The sequence below is a fragment of the Diceros bicornis genome, chromosome 2 (assembly GCF_020826845.1).
Source record: "Diceros bicornis minor isolate mBicDic1 chromosome 2, mDicBic1.mat.cur, whole genome shotgun sequence".
In the NCBI taxonomy this organism is placed as follows: Eukaryota; Metazoa; Chordata; class Mammalia; order Perissodactyla; family Rhinocerotidae; genus Diceros; species Diceros bicornis.
In genome coordinates, this window is record NC_080741.1 from 20,909,067 (window position 1) to 20,930,529 (window position 21,463).

The following is a 21,463-nucleotide window of genomic DNA, read 5'->3' on the forward strand; positions in this document are numbered from 1 at the left end:
ATCTAAAATTGTATTTTAATGTTAGCTGAACATAAATATGTTATAGGTAAATCTGAAATTCCTCAAGGAGCTATAAATGTACAGCAGAATTATGAAACGCAGGACTGTTTCATATGAATACGTGCACAGTAAAATCACTTTTATTTCATCAAAATGTAAAATGTTTTGCTAGTAATTATGAAAAGTGGGTTTTGTTTTAAATCTATATGAAAACATGATTTTAAATTGAAGACTGTCTATGCCTTGGAGTCAGGTTTCCATATTCAACAATTCCAAAGCTATAAGGCAAAAAACCTACCGTGTATAAGGATAAAACAAGATGTTATCTGCGTAGTTTGGTGTACATGGCCAACTGGCCTCACATGGCAATTTTGTAGCAATTACAAAAATCCTCAGAATAAAACATAAACAAGTAAATGTCCATTTACAGCATTTTTCTTCTTGAAATAATGTATTAATCACTTAAGTTTCACCTGATGCCAGTGAGATTAGTAACCAGCTTTAAAAAAAACAAACAAACAAACAAAAACTCAGAAATAAACCAAGTCACCTGAGTGGCTCTGTGCTGGTAACAATATTAAAACAACATCAGCATTGGGTTGGAACTTCAGAGCTGGAGCCTATACCTCAAAATTCTTGAATAAATAAAGAATTATGTGGGATTATCAAGATCACAGAAAATATTAGCAAAATCTAATGCTGAAAAACAACTGGAGAGCAGGCCTCCAAATGTATCTTTTGTTTCCTTCCTCTGCTGGCATAAAAAACGATGCTTTCTGGCCAAGTTAAACTGTTAAGAAAAATGTATGGACTGACAGCCTTTTCAACTGAAAAGGACTCTTCAGATCACTAATTCTCCTTATTTTAGAGACGAGATAAACGTTTCTGTTCAGCGAGGGACAGAATAGTTCTGAGAAGTCCGATTTCCCAGAGGCTCCTATGTGTAAATGAGCGTTTACACCCAGCAGTGTCTAAGCAGTCTGGCCCGGGCCACAGAGTATCCTAGGACTAGGTTCCCTCTGGCCCAACCTCCCAGACCCCTGCCGCCCCACTTCCTCTCCACCTTTAGGCCATCAATTCCATTAGTCTCCTCTGTGCAACCACAGGGCTAGCCAAGAATGTACCGCGCCGCCTAGATTCTAGAACTTACTGTTCACTTGTCAATGTCCCCTCACCCCCACTTCACAAGGGTTGTGAATGAACTTGAGCGCCAGAAATACACCTTTATCTTTGCATCCTTGGTGCCTGGCATATAGCAGGTGTTCAGTAAACTTTGTTGGAGCTAATAAGCGTCCAGCAGACCAACTGCTGCCCAAGGTGAAAAAACGTGTGCGTGGCGGGGGGAGGGCAGAGAAGATTTAGAGAGTCGGATGGGAACTGTGAGAAAGGGGAGATTACCGCCCTGTGCCAACTGACCTTTGGAGGTGAAACCCATCTGCCTGGGGACAAAAGACAAGGAAAGGAGAGTGTTTATCACAGGTCGAAGCCAAGTAGTTCTCTTCCCGGGTAATAATAAACGAGAGAAAGCTGACTGGACGCCAGATTCTACCAAAATAGGAATCTAACCTTAAAGGTAAACCTTAATCTTAAGTAAAACGAACAATTCCTTGCCTCAACTTTTTTTTTTTTAATTAACATTTTCGCAAAGCGTGTTATCAAATATCGAAGAGGCATCAGCAACACTTATTCTCCGGGGACTGGAGCAGATCCGGGAGGTAAGGAGTCGAGGGACGTGAGGAGGTCGCGGGCACGGCGGCCCTGAGATGCGGACCCCGCCGGGGGCTGCCTGAAATCATCACCTGACCCGGCACGTCCGAGGAGCGCCTGTGGCGTACCTTTCCGGGTCGAGGGCGGAGGAGCGGCGGTGTAGGGGGCATGCCCAGAACCCGACCGTAATTGGGAGGTACGTGGGCCGGCCTCAACGTGGGGGCAGCGGCAGCCGCCGCGCTGCAGGACCACCGCCGGCCGCGCCTGTTGGGCACCGTTGCCAGGGAGACCGCGCGGGGCATGCTGGGAAGTCGGGGCGCGGCGGCTCTGCTGCGGAGGCGGAAGTGTGTGCCGACCCAAGAGGGCGGGGAAGAGAGAGCAGGCCCGGCGGGTCGCGGTTTCTTATCCTGATAGCAGCCTTTTGAGAGCATACGTGTTTAGCGACCCCGCGCCTTCAGGCCCGCAGCAGCTGATCCACGACGCAGTCTGGTGCCACTGGCTTCACGGAACCGGGCTTCCCAGTGACGTCAGACCCGGAGACTTCCTGTTCCCGCTCTTGGAGTCGGACTCGCACGTGCCAGGACTTCCAGTGCTCGCCTGGGTCCTGCGGGCTTCTGATCGAGGGGCTGGTCCCCTGGCAGGACGGAGCAGGTGGGCTCTGCTGCTGGACCGGGTGGTGGGTTGTGAGGGCCCCGTTGGCACGGTGTATAAAGGCCTGTGTTTGAGGACTTGATCATACCTTTCGTGCGCCTTTGTCCTAGTCGGTATGCATTTGTTGAAAAACTACTCTGTGCAAAGTCTTGTAATTAGCTTAGTGTAAGTTGACACAGTCTCTGCTTGCATAAGCTTTAAAAGACAGACCTATAAAGAAATATGTATACAGGATAAGGTGCTGAGATAGGCCAAGACTAGGGTGAAGTGAGTCGGGCGCAAAAGGCAAGGGCATGCCCCAAAAACTCTGTATTCAAGATAAATAACTTTTAAGGCAATTCTTTAAAAATCAAAATTAATGTAAAAAAAAATCCATGCTTGACAAAATCTCACGATTTTAAATAAAGACAGGATCAGTAACAGTGCCATGCTGAGTCGTATTGTTGACTGAGACCAAAGGGAAAATTAGTGATACTGATCCTGTGACTTAAGTTAGTCAGATGGGGAAGGGTATTCTTGTAACTGGGCCAGATATGCAAAGTAAAGAAGATGAGACTAGCTTCGGATTGGGATGAAACTGGAAAGTTAGGTTCCTCAAGGCATGAAACGGTAGTTTTCCTTACTCAAAACTATGCCAATTAGGATGAGCCCACAAGCCAAGGCCTGAAAGAAGGTCCCAGTCTCTGTTGTCAAAAAAGAAAAACTGGGGGCCGGCCCGGTGGCGCAAGCGGTTAAGTGCGCGCGCTCCGCTGCGGCGGCCCGGGGTTCGCTGGTTCGGATCCCGGGCGCGCACCGACGCACTGCTTGGTAAGCCATGCTGTGGCGGCGTCCCATATAAAGTGGAGGAAGATAGGCACCGATGTTAGCCCAGGGCCGTCTTCCTCAGCAAAAAAAAAGAGGAGGATTGGCGGATGTTAGCTCAGGGCTGATCTCCTCACAAAAAAAAAAAAAAAAAAAAAAAAAGAAAAACTGGATCCATATTATTGACCCTCCACACTTAAGTTAACTGAAGCCCAGTGCTTTCTGATTTATTAATTATGAGATTGAGAAGAATATCATTTTTATAGCTTAGGATGTTTTACTTTGACTCCACAAAACAAATATTCTGTGTTGTAAGATGGTGACTATTATCTGCCGCAATATCCGAGTCCACAGAAGTTCTATATTGGTGTCAATAATGGATTTTAACTGATTTTTCTTTAGAATCTTCAGCAGCCTCCATCCCTATCCAAAGATCAAACTCCATGAAACCATTGAGTTTGTGCCTTGTAACATACGGGAAAAGCACAAGAGAATGAAAAAGTACCCAGGTGTTGCCTGAGGATCTAGGTAAGAATTGAAATGCTGACCCCTAGTATGTTCTATTTAAAGAGTTCTTCATAACGTTTGCTGTTGATTTGATGGTGCTGGAAACAATGACTTGGTCCCCCAAAACCAGCATCAACTGAAAGTGTGTTCTGTTGCTTTAGACAGGTAATTGTTCAAACGATCATCATGGGTATTCGAGGACTAATGAGTTTTGTGGAAGATCACAGTAATGAGTTCTTCATTGATTTGAAGTTGCGAGACACAAAAATTATCATCGATGGCTATGCTCTCTTCCACCGGCTTTGCTTCAATTCAAACTTGGAGCTTCGGTTTGGAGGGGACTATGATTCTTTTGCAGATGTTGTACAAAAATTCTTCGAATCACTGTCTGCTTGTAATATATGTCCATATGTTGTATTAGATGGAGGATGTGACATTTCAGATAAAAAGCTTACAACTTTAAAGGATCGAGCTAGAGAGAAGATCCAGATGGCCCATTCCCTTTCTGTTGGTGGGGGTGGATATGTATGTCCCTTACTCATCCGGGAAGTGTTCATACAGGTTTTGATCAAGCTGCAGGTCTGTTTTGTCCAGTGCTTTTCAGAAGCAGATCGGGACATTATGACACTGGCTAATCATTGGAATTGTCCCGTGTTATCATCGGATAGTGACTTTTGCATTTTTGACCTGAAAACTGGGTTTTGCCCATTGAATAGCTTTCAGTGGAGAAACATGAACAGTATTAAGGGCACAAAAGACTACTATATTCCTGCAAAATGCTTTTCCCTGGATGCATTCTGTCATCACTTCAGCAATATGAATAAAGCCCTACTACCTCTTTTTGCGGTGCTGTGTGGAAATGACCATATTAATCTGCCCATCATGGAGACATTCTTAAGTAAAGTACGTCTTCCTCTTGGAGCTGCCAGTTCTAAGGGGAGGAGACACCACCGAGTTCTGGGACTTCTGAATTGGTTGTCTCAATTTGCTGACCCTACTGAAGCACTAGATAACGTTCTGAAATATCTCCCCAAAAAGAATCGAGAAAATGTTAAGGAACTTCTCTGCTGTTCCATGGAAGAATACCAGCAGTCCCAGGTGAAGCTGCAGGACTTCTTCCAGTATGGTACTTATGCCTGTCCAGATGCCTTGAATCTGGGTTTACCGGAATGGGTACTAGTGGCTTTGGCCAAAGGCCAGCTGTCTCCTTTCATCAGCGATGCTTTGGTGCTAAGACGGACCATTCTTCACACACAGGTGGAAAACATGCAGCAACCAAATGCCCACAGAATCTCTCTGCCCATCCGGAAAATCATCTATGGGCTTCTTTTGAATGCTTCTCCACATCTAGAAAACATGTCCTGGAATGCATTTCCTCTTCAGCGTCTAGCTTTCAGTGAAGTGGAAAGGATTAATAAAAATATCAAAACATCAATTGTTGATGCAGTAGAACTGCCCATGGATCATTCTGACTTGAGCAAATTGACTGAGGTAAGTGTTTGTAATACTAATGTAATTTTTGTAAAGTACTTTATGGGTTACAGAGTGCTTTCATGTTATATTATCTCTCTTAAGAGACAAACTGAGGTTGGTTGCTATATTATCCCCATTTCATGGCTGAGAAAACTAGGACGCAAAGTAAGTATGTCATACCTCAGCCAGAGAGTGTCAGTGCTAGGATTCAAACCTAGATCTCTTAGCTCCGCATCCACCATTTCCACTGTACTTCAGTAGTACGTGGTACCTTCGCAGTTATTACTACTACTTTGTCGATACTAGCTGCCAATAGAATGGGGTTATGTGGCTAAAAAAGAAAGAAAAGGAAAAAATTCTGAACTGCAAAAAAAGTAAGTGTGCCTATAGGCATTGATCATAGGCATAATTAACATCTCAGACCGCATCAGATTTCAATTAATAAAATTAATACTGATGCTTCAGTCTACTTTTCCATTTTTATTGATGAGGATTTTTTTTAAGACTTTATGTTTATGGCATCATGGTCATTTGCTTAGTTTGATACTGAAAACATGACTCTTACCTAACTCAGTGGTGTTTAAACCTGAGTAATACTCAGACCAATCCCCTTTCCAAGGTAAAAAAAATTCTCATGGATCCCAGTGTTTATGTTTTATAATATTACATAAATATATTAAAAATCACAGAGAGATATGAAACTGCTTATGCTAACACAATTAAATTTACAAATTAAATGCAGATAAACTTACAGTACCAATTGCAGTGCCCTTTGGGGTTTTTCTTAAAATTAAATATTCCAGCCACTCTGGTGCTGGTCTACTCAGGGATGTAGGACAGCAACCGTAGCTTCCCAGCAGGTTTGAATCAGGCTTTGCTTTCCTGTGGGAGTCCTTGCAGCAGTCTACATCATTGCTTCTCCCCTGGGGGTGATTTCGCCCCCCGGGGGACATTTGGCAATGTCTGGAGACACTTGATGGTCACTACCTGGGCGGTTAGGGGGCTGTGGTGTGTTGCTACTGGCATCTAGTGGGGAGAGGCCAAGGAGGCTGCTAAACATCTTACAATGTGCAGGACAGCCCCCCACAACAATCATCCAGCCCAAAATGTCAGTAGTGCCAGTCCCTGGTCTACACGGCTGACCAGGAACGAGCCTCATTAGCCTCCCCATTAGTGACAGCTCAGGCAGGAGGAAAGGTGATTCACATCAGGTGGGTACAAGAGCGTCCTTGGCAATGGGAAGTGACTGCTAATGGGAACCGGGTTTCTTTTGGGGGTGATGAAATGTTCTGGAATTAGTGATGGTTGCACAAGCTTATAAATATACTAAAACTACTTTAAAGGGGTGAATTTTTTGATGTATGAATTATATCTCAATTAAAGAAAGAAAATTTCTCACTGGCCTCCTTCCCCACAGGATCCAATCTTTCTTGTAACAGTTCCATAGACAGAGCTTCAGAGGTCCCTGGAAGGAACATGCCTAATGACAAGTGACTGCACTCAGGGAAGCTCCATGATATGGTGTCCCCATCTGATGCTAACACTTCATTTATAGTTCAAGTCTAGATGCAGTTTTACAAGAGTCATTTTTATCATGCTAAGTGACACAGCTAACTAAATTTATCACCTTTCCAGGGTTACAGAACTAGAAAGTTGAGCTTAGGTCAAATTCCAAACAGAAGGGATTTATTATAACTTTACCCACACCAATAAAATTGAAATTAGCAACATTCTAAAGGATAACGTTTTGCTGAAATTACATTTCTACTCACAACATAAATGGTGCTCTGTTGGAGAGTTTTTTAAAGTTGTTTTATGGCTTTATTTTTGAGAAATAATTGATGTACAATTAAGTGTCCATATTTAAAGTGTGCACTTTGATGAGTTTTGATGTATGTTTACATCTGTGAATCCACCCTGCAATTAAAATAATGAATGTCGCCATCACCCCTAAAAGTTTCCTCTTGCCTCTTTGCAATTCATCCTTCCCTGAGTATGTACATATAGCAAAGTGCACAGATAATTTGTACAGCTTGATGAATTTTCACCAGCTCAACACCTCCATGTAAAGACTCATTAACAGCACCCCAGCAGCTTTTCCCAGTGTCTGGTTCGTCACCTCCTCTCCCACCCCCTGTAATCACTATCCTGACCTCTGACAACATTGAATAGTTTTGACTGTTTTTATACTTCATAAAAATGGAATCATACAGTATGAATTCTTTTGTTCGTCATAGTGTTTGTGAGATTCATTCATATCACTGAGTAGATCCTTCGTTTCTCACTGCTGTTCATTATTTACATTGTGGGATCATATACCACAATTGATTTTTCCATTTTATAGCTGATGGGCATTTGGATAGTTTGCAGTTTGGGCTATTACAGATAGTGCTATGAACATTCTAGTACACATCATTTAGTGAAAATATGGACCCATTTCTATTGTATATATAACTAGGAATGGAATTGCTGGGTCATAGGATACCCATATGTTCAGCTTAGAAGATATATTGCCAAATGGTCTTGCAAAGTGGTTTTACCAATATTCCCACCAGCAGCTTACGAGAGTTCCTCTTACTTCACACCCATGCTGATATTTGGTATTTTTTATCCTTTTTAAAAATTTTAGCTGATCCGATGGTTGTGTGGTGGCATCATTTTAGCCAATTTGGTGGGTATTAATTTGCATCTCTCTGATGACTTGAGCACCTTTTCATGTATTAATTGGCCATTTGGATATTGTTATGTAAGTTTCTGTTCAAAGTCTTTTGCCAATTTTTCTGTTCGTCTTTTGTTTATTTGTATATATAGGTCCTTTGTCAAATAACATGTATTATGAATAGCTTCTCCCATTCTGTGAGTTGTCTTCTCACTCTAGTATGTTTTTTTTTTTTTTTTTTTTTTTTTTTTTTTTTGTGAGGAGATCAGCCCTGAGCTAACATCCGCCAATCCTCCTCTTTTTTTTTTTTGCTGAGGAAGACGGCCCTGGGCTAACATCTGTGCCTATCTTCCTCCACTTTATATGGGACGCCGCCACAGCATGGCTTACCAAGCAGTGCGTCGGTGCGCGCCCGGGATCCGAACCAGCGAACCCCGGGCCGCCGCAGCGGAGCGCGCGCACTTAACCGCTTGCGCCACCGGGCCGGCCCCCTCACTCTAGTATGTTTTGATGAACAGAAGTTCTTGATAAAGTCTAATTTAAATTTTTAAATTATCACTTTTGTGACCCACTTAAGAAATTATTGCTTACTTAAAGATCATGAAAATTGTTTTTGCCTTTCACATTTAGATCTACAATCTACCTGGAATTGATTTTTTTGTGTATGGTGTGACATAGGGATCAGGACACTTTTACCCCCATATGAAAATCCAGTTGAGTCAATGAGTGTAGCATGCTGATTATACTCCCCGCTAAGTGAAGATGACAAGTGTTCTCATCACTTAGGTATTCAAAGTAGGGTGAAATTTTAGTTCACTCTCTGTGCGGTGATATCATTTGGCTTTCCCTTGGCATAAACTAATCAGTTCTGTATTTAGCTCAGTGTTGTTAGCTCTCATTAGCCTATGATAATTCTAAACGCTATCAGGAGCAAATGTGATTCCAAAGACAGACGCAGGTACAAGTATAGAAACTTTGTGACAGGATCTATTCATTTTGTTTTTCTTAACATGGTGTGGTAGGAATCCTTGGATTATCCACTTTGTGCCAGCTGTTGTAATAGAAACTTTATACAATCTCTCATTCAGTTCCCACAGTTACCACATAGGGTAGGGTTTCCATTTTACGTTAGTTGCAGTGGACAGAGCACCACTCTTAACCAAGGAGAGGTTAGTCATAAGGAGAGATGGAAGTGCATCATTCTTGGGGAGTAAGGCAGTGCCAGGACCAGCCTTTTTGTGGGCACCCCTGCCTCTCTGTGGCAGCTTCTTCAGCAGGTTTGTGCTTTCCCTCCCCCAGGGGGGAAGGAAAAGGAGTTGTCACATGGGATAACACCTAACCAGATTTAAAGGCTGTGAACAGAGCAGTTCCCCTTGTGAAAGGGGCTAAGAACTGGTAGGTTCCATGGAACATATTGTGTAACTCATTATAATGCCCATTTTAAAGATGATTAGACTGACTGTAGAAGAGTTCAGAACCTTGCTCAAGGACATAGAGTTAATGAGGAACAGAACATCTCTGAAGTCAAAGCTCAGACTCTGCTTTGTTCAGATAAGTTATAACGTGGCTAGAGAATTCCATAATTTAAGCATTATGTCAGAAAAGAATTCATGTATTTTCTTAGCTTTACTTGTTGTGTTTTTCTACCAGTTTAGTAGATTATAAAGAATAATTTTTGTTTTACTTTAAATTTAAGTAGTTAATGCTACTTCTCATAGGAGTGATTGATTATACTGTAAAGCACTTTGCATATTTCTAATTTTAAAAATTTTATCACTGTATTAAATTATTAAAACCAGTAATTATAAATCATTGTATTTAATGCTCTCATGCACTGATGATGAAACTATTTTGTCAATTATGAGGTGTTTTATTTCAGGTTAGCATTTCTGTCCTCAGTTGTCAACACACTTATTGACTACTCACTAGGTGTTAGGTGCTAAGAAATGTGCCAGACTGTCTCATCCTTCCAGAAAGTTAAGAAAGAAATCCTTTTCTGGCTGTGTGAAGACACTAGGAATACAACTTTTTTTTTCTCTTAAACTTTGTTTGTAAAGTCCCCCTGAAGGTGCCCTTTTAATAGTCCTAATTTCCTTATCTGTATAAGTGTGTGACCTGTAAGGTCCCTTAAGTCTTAAGGTTTATTAAGGTGAAATTATTTCAACAAGAAGCCCAAAGCCCTCATAGCTGTTTACGTCCTTTTATTTCAAGTGCACACTCTAAAGCATGGAGTAAAAGTCAGTATGGTGTGTTTTTGTAAGCACAATGCAGGTAGTCCTTAAATATTCCTATCTCTTTTGAATATGCTTCTCACTTACAAGTAGCCACCCTGGGACTATCCTGTGTGGGAAGACACAAAGACAATAAAACCTATTCAACTGGGTAGGGACATGAGACAGGACCCAAACAAATAGAAGGATGTATGATATACCACAAAGGGTGCATATAATCGAAGTTTGCCGCCTTCTGAAGTGATCAGTAACAGCATCATGGAGAAGGTGGGGCCTAAATATTCACTGGCAAGTAAGGGTAGGGTTGAGTATAGATCTCAGAATAGTTAAAATGCAGATTCCTGGGCTCCCCTAGGATTTGGGGCCTGAGGACTGAATTTTTAATAGGCTTCGCAAGTGACCTGCACACTGAAGATGCTCACCAGCCTATGCGGAGGATGGAATGACATGGGCAAGAGCTGTGTAGGAGTAGACATATATCCATTCAGCCAGCCATATTTATTAAGCACCTTATTAATGTTCTAAATGCTTTGAGTGTGGCTTGATTTTTTTCCAATGGAAGATAAGAAACTGACACAGCAGTTTCATTTGCATTAAAGTCTCTTACTACTAGGAAAGGAAAAAAAAGACATTCCCCAAAGTAACTTGCAGGATATTTGGTATGTATTTTCAGCTCTCCTTGGCTAGACGGCAGATACTTCTGTTAGAAACACTGAAGGTGAAACAGACTGTTCTGGACCCAATCCCTACTTCACTGAAGTTGCCTATTGCTGTCAGTTGCTACTGGTTGCAGCACACAGAGGCCAAGGCAAAGTTACATCATCTACAGGCCTTACTGCTGGGAATGCTGATGGGGCCCTTGCATGCCATAATCAACAGCCCTGGTAGGTATCTGGAAATTCCAGGAGTATATTTTTGCGTGTTACTTGCATATAATCAAAAATTTAAACAAAAACTATTCTTGGATTATATCCTCCTATCACTTACATCAGAACTTAGAAGTGGAGGCACCAAAATATCACTCATTTCATTGGTAAATATTTTTGAGCACTTCCATGTGCCAGGCTTGGTGCTGGAGGGCTTGACTCCAAGGGCAGAGCAGTGCAGATGTGCTGACCCCGCCTAATCCCACCTGCGCTGTGGTGCCTGATGCTTTAATCTATGAAGTGTGACTGTGCAGTGTGCCAGTTGTGTTTTTTATTCCATGTTTCCTGTCCCTGTCCCTGTTATCAATACAGCAGCTACATCATCACTAGAAACTTAGGTAAAATTGCCCATTAGTGAAACTTCTGAATACCTTAACCACAATATACATTCGTGCTTGTGCTGTCTTTTTACTTTCCTTTTTTCCACCGTAAGTTTCAATTAGTATGTAAGTAGTGATGGTAGAAATAGTAACTTTTCGGGTTTTTTTTAATTTTTATTTATTTTTATTTTTTTCCCCCAAAGCCCCAGTAGATAGTTGTTATGTCATAGCTGCACATCCTTCTAGTTGCCGTATGTGGGACACGGCCTCAGCATCACCGGAGAAGCGGTGTGTCAGTGTGCGCCCGGGATCTGAACCCAGGCCGCCAGCAGCAGAGCACACACACACTTAACCGCTAAGCCACGGGCCCGGCCCAAATAGTAACTTTTCTTTCTAGAGGAATACACTTTGAGGCAGTTTCATCTGCATTTAAACATCAGGTAAAATAAATGTTGATGCCTTGGAGCAATTCTCCAGTGGAATTATTCTCTTTAAAAGCTTATGAATGCTGTGATACTTAATGTGAACATGTATAATAGTTATGACACTCTAGAACAGTACTGTGTAATATGATAGCTACTGGCCACATGTGGCTATTTACATTCAGCTTCTCAGTGACACTAGCCATATTTCAAGTGCTCAGTAGCCACATGTGGCTAGCAGCTACTGTATTGGACAGTGCAGATACAAAACATTTCCATCAATGCAGAAAGTTCTGTTGGATAATGCTACTCTGGAGTTTACTTTTTAAAATAAGTTAAATGAAAGAATGAACCAGCATAGACTTCAAGACACCCCAAGTGTGAGAGTAGCTGTCAGAAAGGACTGTTGTTATATGACAGCCAACTTATTTGTTTTGCATTAAGTTAAAGCTCACTACTGGTTAAGATAAAAGTTTAGGGTATTTCCTCTCATTGAGTAATAAATACAGTTTAAGAAAATTCTCAGCGCACAAGCCTATTAAGTTTCTACCTGAGTCCAACAGAAGGGGCATGTCAAGGGTCTGTTTCTTTTCTTTTAGGAATTGTGGACCCCGCACCCAGGCAGGCTCAGTGCCTTGCTGCTCGCTAATTGGTAAAAGGTGGGCCTCCTTTTTATTACTTTCGAGTTGGTCCAGATGTCATTTTGTGCTTCTGTTCAAACAAACCTGCAGAAGCTTGTAGCTGAACACACGCCGCATTCTTCATTTCCTAGGGTTGTTGTTTCCTGCCCCTTATCCTCTACTGTCTGAAGAAAAGTTGATGATTTGCCACATTCTCTACAAGTCATACCTTTGTTTTCCCATAAAACAGAAGTTAAAATTTGCTTGGAACACACAGGCTGTTTCTTTAAGTGCACCATCGCATGAAAGGAAGGTTAGTGAAAGAGAACAGTAAAGAGAATGATATTTAATAGTAATTTGTATTTTCCACAGAGACAGATTTAGGGTTTGGAGAGTTCAGATGCAGATGTATTTAAGGTCAGGTAGTAGAAAGTGGAAGAGAGATTATTTTAAGGAAAAAAATAATTTGGGGTTGAATAAAGTTAGGTTGTCATTAAAAGGCATTTCAATATAAATATTTCAGTTTATACAGCAAGGCTTTTACACTGATGTGAAAATAGCAAAGAGCCAGAAGAGAAAAGCATTTTGTTATTTAAACTGATTTTTTCTCTATGGAATCTGAAGTTTTATATATGGAGAAAATTACAAGCTGATACAATGTTTTTGGAAATACTGCCCTTGGGTTGTTTCTTTATCTAGATAAGGAAGATCTGCAGGAGGATGGTGCTAAGATGTTGTACGAAGAGTTCCAAAGAGTGAAGGAGCAGACGCGCCCAGGCACGAGACTGGATTTAGACACAGCTCACATCTTCTCTCAGTGGCAGTGCTGTCTGCAGATGGGGGTGTATCTCAATCAGCTGCTGTCCACGCCTCTCCCAGAGCCAGACCTAACTCGGTAAGCACCAAGGGAAACTAGTTCAGATGGCTGCACAGAGAAGTAAATACTTTTATTTATATTTAAAGCAAAGAAGTTATTTTCAAAAGTTAGTTTTAGCATAATTGGTCTTAGATCACTATTATAGCTGAAGAGCTGGAAACAGAAAAAATATTATTTCCATATTCCCAAAGAAAGTTTCTGTGATTAGAGCAAATTTTTAAAAATCAGTTCCTTTAAAGTAAAAGTAAAGAGGCAGTTGTTGGTAGAAAATAACTCATTCCCTCATTTCTTTCAGGTCTTTGCTCAAATATCACTTTATAGAGGCTTTTTCTGATCACCCTACTGAACTATTACTCTCTACTTCCAGTCACTCTAGTCCTATTACTCTTTGGTATTTTTGTAATTGCATTTCTTACCACTGGCATGTTGTTCACTCATTCAAATACTTACTAAATGCCTACTCTGTGCTCAGGTATAGTAAACAAAACCTTAAGAAAAAAAATCTCTGCTGTCATGGAGTTTTTATTCTAGTGAGAAGACTCTTAGACACTTAAGTGAACTTTATGTAGGGTTTTTGTTTTGCCAGGCAAGTATGAAGAAGGGAGAGGCAGCCTGTATGCCAGGAAGTGATTATAATGTTTGACTATGGAGTTTAAACTGAATAAGAAAGAAAGGACAGCAATAGGGTGTGGGCCAGTGAAAAAGTAGTAGGATCAATGGATTGGACATCCTGGTGATTGTCCATCCATCCAGGAGGTACTAGAGAGAGTGAGTGAGGAAGATAAAAGGGAGATGGTTAGAAAATGGAATTGAGATTGTATATATGCTTTGTCTCTCTCTACTTGAATGTCAGCTCTGTGAGGGCAGGGACTTGTCTACTCTTATAGCCCCAGTGCCTAGCATACAGTAAGTACTCAAATATTTGTGAAATGAATGAGTGATATATAGAGGCATACAAAATATGCTGGTGTGACTTTAAATGTTTCAAGGTGAGAAGATTCCTAGCAGTAAATAGTATTGTTAATCCATCCCCGGGCCTCATATGAGGTAACTGAAGAAGGCTCTACCAAATAAGATTAATTGGCCTTTGACCTATGGATTCTTAATTCCTTTCCTTTAATAATTTAGGTCATTTTTGACTGGATCCTCTCTAGATACCACAAATCCCTTCAAAACAAAACAGGAAAAACAAGACCACACAGTTCTTATAATGATGATTTCAACAAGAGATTGTTCTTACATCTCAGCATTTACCAAGGCTTTTTAAATGATGATTTTTCACTGATTAAATGATGGTTCTAACATCAACTGTTAAGGCACCAGTTGATAAACTCTGGCAGTAAGTTATATTAAATTTGTGGCTTCCAGTTAATCCCATATTATATTTTTGAAGTAGGTTTTTAGTCCAAGTGAATGAATGACCTTGCAAACGATGCCATTAAATTTTCTCATATTTCAACACACTGCCTGTTTGGTTTATCAAAGGAATTTTTAATTCCTTTTCTTGAAGTGTTAAGAGCCCTGCTCTACTTTGGGCTAGTTGCAGAACCAGCAAGCATCCCTCATTTAATTTGTTGATAAAGAGTTTTTAAATATTGCCAGCCAAAAAGAAGTAATCTTTGTAATAACAACTCAGTTCCTTCCTTCAAGGAACAGATTTTTCTTAAATAATTTTAATAATAGTTTTATATAAGGAAGAATGCTCAGTGTTTAGATGCATTTGTTGGAGCTATGTTAATGACAGTGTCCCAGTGCACTAAACCTATGCTTTAACAACACCCTTTTCTCTCCCACTGAACAGATTGTATAGTGGAACCCTGGTGCATGGACTATGCCAACAACTGCTAACATCGACCTCTGCAGAAAGTCTTCTGAGCATGTGTCCGGAAGCAAAGCAACTTTATGAACATCTGTTCACTGCCACGAAGTCATATGCCCCTGCTGAATTATTCCTACCAAAGGGTAAATCAAATTCCAAAAAAAAAAGGCAAAGGAAACAAAGTACCAGCTGGTCAAAGAACAGAGTGGGAACCTCAGACACTAGATGTTGGTATGAGGGAAGCAACCGGTTTGGGCTATTAATGGTTGAAAACTTGGAGGAACATATTGAGGCCTCAGAGCTTGAATAAACCCAGTCTGCAAGCAGATGTATAATTCTTACTTAAAATTTTTCTGTTACCTCCCTTCAAATGATTAACTTTTTTCTTTAGAACTAACCTGTGACGAGATAAACATCGCAATAGGTAATCTTTGAATTCCAAGGTATTTTGTATTCTGCTTTTAATAAATACAACCTGATTTAAGAAACTTCTGTATTTCTTAAACACATTTGAAAGCATGTTTGTACTTCGTTCCATTTCAGTAAGTTAATAATAATAGTCTATAACCTTTAAATGGCAGCAACGTTTTCAAAAAGAATAGAAGTCCTACTTAAATTATTTCCTGTAAGCAGAAGCTGGGTTATTATTTCAAAAAAATTATTTTACAACTGTTTTCTCTTCATCCTTTATTGTGAAAGATCTGGACCTTAGAGGATAGAAGTGAAGATGCCAGACAGAAAACTATAATACCTCTAAGTACTTAGTAAATGTGACCCTGGCAAAGTTGATGAGCACTTTAGATATGCTCCAAGTTTTAAAGCAGAAGTTCAAACTGTAATGGCCCCGACAAAATAAGAAACAGCATCCTGAGCTGCTAGATCTAGAGGAGGAGGAAACACTAAGAAATTAAAATATTAGAGATATATGCAGCAATACCAGAACTAGGCCATTTTTCTTTATACTGCAGGTTTTGACCCATTTATGTGATGTGAAATTAGTGAGTCATAACCAGCTATTTTTAAATGGAAAATATCAGATATGCATATCATATAATAGATGGTTGTGCAAAATGTATTTCTTACTGTGGATTGCAGTCAAAAGACTATGAAAGGCATTGCTCTGGAACACACTTGAGGCTGCTAAAATTACAAATACCAACAGAATTGTGAAGCTGCTGGCCAGTTCCAAATAAAGAACTTGAAAATAAAAAAGAAAGTGGAATGAATATATTTGGGCAAGATCTGAAAGTATATCCTGACCTTCATTTTATTTGTATTCATACAAATTGTGTTCTTCCTTTCTTCTCTACTCCCTCTCTAGTACATTCCACCAGTAATAACCCTAAACGTGGTTTTAGGCTGCCATTTTGACCAGGCCTATGTTCAGTTCCTAAATCTGGCAAACAATTTTCTCCACTTTCCTAGAAGTACCATACTCAGAGGAGTAAGCCCAGCTTTGGCCAGTGTTACATACACACCTCCCAAGTGTTGACTAGCTTTAGCCATTTACAAAAGGCGAAAACAATCTCATTTGCTCCTAAAGTTGTCAACCCTAAAGACTGGCTTCTGTTTCAAATAAGAATTCTTGAAATAAGGAAATTTTTGTTTGCTATTTTAGGAGTGAATGGGGCTCTGTAGTAAGGTTGTTTTTATCATCTCTAAATAACCATCTCTTTAGAGATGGTTATTCCCAGAAGAATAAAGAAAAGAGAAGTCGTATGCATCTATTTTTGAGAAGATATGTATTTTTCAAGCAAATAGTGGATCTAATGGGGACTATAAGCACATAAGACCTTTGCTATATCAAAATTCTCTTCCTTGATTCCTGGAGTTAGAGGCCAATCTGGAAATTATACCAATTTGAGTGTCCTATTTCCTGGCTTATCATCAACACTGCTTTGTAAAACCATCAAGCTCGCACAAAAAAACATTCATTCCCACTTCCACTTTGACAAATAATTGGTTTGACAGGCACCAAACTGAAGAGTGTATGGGCTACAGAGTTTAATTAAAAGTCAACTGAATTTTATCATTCATCTTTTTCTTTCATTAAAAGGAGTTTTTCAAGCAAAGCGGCCCTCCTTCAGCAGACATGAGAAGTCAGGTTTCCTTTTCTTGCCACTGCAGTCAGGGCCATTCACTTGAAACTACCCAGTCTTGTAGTAAGGGAGTTAAAATCTAATAATATCCATTAACTCTTACTCTCTGTGAGAATTCAGGAAAGTTGCCTACCCCCGTATATATCTTATGTGTGTATTAAATGAGAGGTTACAAGCACTCCACGAGATATCTGAGGTGGTTTACCAAAGAAATATGACATAGTACCTGACCCCCAAAAGTCATACTTGTGTAAGCTGCTTGGGGAGACACCACACAATGAATTAATAAGAGAACACTTTATGGGGGAGCTGGCCTGGTGGCATAGTGGTTAAGTTCACATACTACGCTTTGGTGGCCTGGGGTTCACAGGTTCGGATCCCCGGCGCGGACCTACACACTGCTTATCAAGCCATGCTGTGGCAGCATCCCATATAAAGTAGAGGAAGATGGGCACGGATGTTAACCCACGGCCAATCTTGCTGAGCAAAAAGAGGAGGACTGGCAACACATGTTAGCTCAGGGCTAGTCTTCCTCCCCCAAAAAAGACCAAAACTTTATGAAGCAATCTGTCAGGTACAAAATGGCAACGTGCAGACTGAATGCTATAATAAGATGACAGCAGTCACCAAGATGGTTTTTTTGTTGTTAGTGCCATCAAACTGACTCCAACTCTGAGTGACCCTGTGTACAGCAGAGCGGAACCCTGCCTGGTCTCTTTGCGCCATTCTCTCACCTTCCAGCGCCATATCAGACAATGCTCCACTGCTATTCATAGTGTTTTCATGGCCAATTTTTTCAGAAGTGGGTGGCCAGGTCCTTCTTCCTAGTCTGTCTTGGTCTGGAAGCTCTGCTGAAAGCTGTCCACCATGGGTGACCCTGCTGGTATTTGAAATACTGGTGGCATAGCTTTCAGCATCACAGCAACACGCAGCCACCACAGTATGACAACCAACAGACAGGTGGTGTGGTTCCTGACTGGGAAACAAACCCAGGCTGCAGCAGTGAGAGCGCCCAATCTTAACCACTAGGCCATCAGGGCTGGCTTCACCAGGATAAGGAGAGGTTAAATCAGAGGCTTCTCAGACCTGGCTTTTGAGCCTGGCTTCGAGAGACAAGGATGTAATGCAGATGAGGTACAGGAGGCAATGGGAGCACCTGTGTAGAAGCAGAATGTAGTATGTCCCATATTCCATTTGGAAAAACTACTGTTTCCTATGTTTTCAATCAAGTCTTTAGGTCTTCCTCTTTCTGATTCAGTTCTAGCTAATGAAATCTCACCTGAGGCTTTGGAAATGTAAGTCTTTAATCAGCAGTTTAAGTAACAAAAGGAACTCTAGATAGCTAAGATGAATAAATTTTAGGAATAAAGTTGGAGAGAGAAAAACACTATAATCGTGTTCTTTGTTTAGTTGTGATAAAATTATCCTTGAACTTTATTTGTCAAAGCCCTTTCTGAGATACCTGGAATTGTAAAGTTGAATCTATCTATCTATATATCCTGTAAATACAAACTCTAAAGGCCTTTTACAATAATTGATATGACAAAAAAGAATGCACATTAAGTATTTGAATTTGGATTTCTAATTCAAATTAGTAACAATTTTAAAAGATAAAGACCTTTATAGCTAGAAAGGTCTTAGAATTATCTTTTCATCCTTTGTGCATAAAATAAATGAATCAGTGATTATGCCTCAGTTACCCTAGCTAAAAGATGAAGATCAGAATAGTTCAAGTTGCTAAGGATAAAATGACATATACTTTTAAGTTACTTAGCATAGTGCCTGGCACTAAAAACACGCAATAAATGATAGCCATTATTGTTACATCCACACATGAAAACCAAGAGCAAAGCAAGGGGTCTGGGAAGAAGTGAGAGGGTGCTGAGCAGAAAGATCAAGGCACGATGAGACCAGTGGTTGCCAGAGCTAACGGCAGAATTTTGCAGAAGCAAAGGAGATCAACACTATCAAATATGACTAAGATGAGAAGGAAAGAATGTGAGAATATTAAAGCAACTGCACCAGAGCTACCAGGCTGAAGCCACCCTGGAAAGAGGGGAGAAATGCCAGGAGAATATGAATAGGCAGCCAAGCTCAACCTCAGAAAATAATGAAAAAAGACCAGAAGGAACTGTTCCTCTGTGAGTACTTGTGCTCCTCCCGCCCATTTTTCTTATCATCAAGGAACTTTTGTACAAGTGTTTTAAAACCCAAATTGAAAAGCCCTGGATATGTTTAAAGTCAGGTAAAAATTAAGAGCAGATATTACCCACTTCCCAGAAATTTCCTCTTCCTGCAACTGCCAGAGTTATATCCTGGCCCTACCCCATAACCCTAAGGAGGCCAAACCTAGCTTTTCCCCTTAGCGATGTTTCCAGAGTTCACTGGGTGCCATGCTCTAACATATGCTATTTGGCTGGCTGGTACACAGTGAACCCAGAGCAGAACCCGGAAAGCAGTCACTCCAAAGACCAGGAGAAATAATTTCACTTTCGTAAAAAGGACAAACTCTCACTAGTACCTGTCTCCAAACATAGTGACCTTGTATTTTTAATAAGGTGAAAGTGGAGTAGTTGGTATTTATCTCATAAGGTCTTTCGTTGATTCATTTTAGTTAAGACAGCTGAAAATCATTCTGCACCTTGTACCAATTTGAAATTAAAAACTATTTATTTTGGACAGATGTATTAAAAAGATGCTTTCCCACTTTCAGCAACAGCTTTCTGAGCCATACAGGATAAGTAAGTTGCTTTGGCATTTCTTTCCAGATCTGAATAACGCTAAAATTCAAGCCCATCCAGCTGTAAAAATTCTAAGATGAGAACCTCATGCTGAGGAAGAAAGTTTTAAAATTCAGGGGCCCGCCTGGTGGCGCAAGCAGTTAAGTGCGTGCGCTCCACTGCGGCGGCCCGGGATTCGCCAGTTGGGATCGCGGGCGTGCACCGACGCACCGCTTGGCAAGCCATACTGTGGCGGCGTCCCATGTAAACTGGAGGAAGATGGGCACAGATGTTAGCCCAGGGCCTACCTTCCTCAGCAAAAAAAGAGGATTGGCAGACGTTAGCACAGGGCTGATCTCACAAAAAAAAAAAAAACTAAAAAATTCAAAGGCATGACATATACCAGCCTGTTAAAATGGGAGAAACAGATGAATGAAGTAATGCATGGAAAAGTGTTTCCAGTTAGTTTCACTGGATTCAGTTTTCAGGGAGAGAAATCAAATTTCACATGAACATGTTGCAAAGCACCTGCAATCACTTTTATTCCTAACTAGTCTTGATAACAGGTATCTGGTTAAAATAGCTAAATCTCTCAATATTTATATTTTTATGTATACATACATATATTATGAAACATTTTTCACTTTGGAGACACTTGGAGATTTCTGTGTACAATCTAACCTATTGTCATCAGGATCAGGGCACACCTAGGAATGTTCGTGCAAAAAAAAAAGAAAGCTGATCAGAATTATCAATATCAGATTTTTGATAATTTGTAAGACTCTGAAAAAATTATGCCACCACGTGAGCTAGCACACAAGATTAGGAAAACTTTTCAAGTGTGTTTTCACATATAATTAGTGCTTTCTGGAGGATTAACTGAGGTGCTGGTTCTTCTTGAAAAACTGCCGTCTGTCTGTCTAGGCATTACTCTCACCATATCTCCTTCTGTCTGCTTCAAGTGTGTTACACAGTATGGGGGAATAAATCAAAAGATGTTGATAGGAAAAACAGAAAGTCTACTTTGCACAATGTCTCAATGCTTGCTATCATGGATACAGAGTAAATTAACTATATTTCATGATAGAGGAGGGGTTATGTGGATTAATTTACCTGTTAGCAGGTGAACTTGCTCAGATGTGGAAACTTTTTTTGGGTAAATACATATTACTTTGAAAAACTGGGAGTTTGTAAATATATCAATGAGAACTGCTGTAAATTACTACTAAAATTGCTATTAGTAATACAGCATTGTTATGCCTTCACTACAATACAGAACTCTGTTTTCAGATTTCCTATTCAGCCGTCACTCATTTGCGTAGGGTGGGATGTAGCTGGGAAGTCGGGGAACCGGGGTTCTGTTGTGGGTGTGTTAAGTTACACATACCTTTCAGGCGCTTAAGTGGAGAGTCATCTGCTAGGCAGTTGGATGTATGTCTGGAGCCTAGGTTAAAGTCTTTGGGTGTTGAGATTATGAAATGTTTTCCTCTTCTACTCCTCTATTGATGAATATTTGCAATGAGTATGTCATGCTAGTATAATTACAGAAATGTTTGTAAAGGTTGAAGCCTCTAGGAAGGATGGCCTTTAAGAGAGCAAACTTCTGATGTTCCCTTGTCTTGCCCCAAGAA

At 40.5% G+C, this 21,463-nt stretch overlaps 3 protein-coding genes across 8 annotated transcripts in view; 1 reads left to right on the top strand and 2 right to left on the bottom strand.

The window, feature by feature from the left end:
* Positions 1 to 1,937, bottom strand: part of NEK11 (NIMA related kinase 11) — a 226,080-nt gene extending 224,143 nt beyond the window's left edge. Inside the window, exon 1 of the mRNA XM_058553246.1 lies at positions 1,836 to 1,937. The gene's annotated coding sequence lies outside the window, so the exon portion shown is untranslated. The remainder of the gene's footprint in view (positions 1 to 1,835) is intronic.
* ASTE1 (asteroid homolog 1) lies at positions 987 to 13,082 on the top strand. Of its 2 annotated transcripts, none has more exons than XM_058553270.1 (6): positions 987 to 2,358; positions 3,562 to 3,687; positions 3,828 to 5,157; positions 10,703 to 10,913; positions 12,297 to 12,356; positions 13,017 to 13,082. In XM_058553270.1, the coding sequence occupies exons 3-5, from the start codon at positions 3,853 to 3,855 to the stop codon at positions 12,344 to 12,346; spliced, it is 1,566 nt and encodes a 521-aa protein (XP_058409253.1). In that variant the 5' UTR covers positions 987 to 2,358; positions 3,562 to 3,687; positions 3,828 to 3,852; the 3' UTR covers positions 12,347 to 12,356; positions 13,017 to 13,082. The 2 variants fall into 2 exon arrangements, with proteins under 2 accessions (XP_058409253.1, XP_058409243.1); XM_058553260.1 differs by lacking the exon at positions 13,017 to 13,082 and adding an exon at positions 12,470 to 12,571.
* ATP2C1 (ATPase secretory pathway Ca2+ transporting 1) overlaps positions 12,658 to 21,463 on the bottom strand; it is a 144,512-nt gene continuing 135,706 nt past the window's right edge. For all 5 annotated transcript variants that reach the window (XM_058553233.1, XM_058553200.1, XM_058553224.1 and 2 more), the window contains one exon: positions 12,658 to 13,204. In XM_058553233.1, coding sequence (XP_058409216.1) covers positions 13,109 to 13,204 — 96 coding nt within the window. In that variant the 3' untranslated portion in view covers positions 12,658 to 13,108. The remainder of the gene's footprint in view (positions 13,205 to 21,463) is intronic.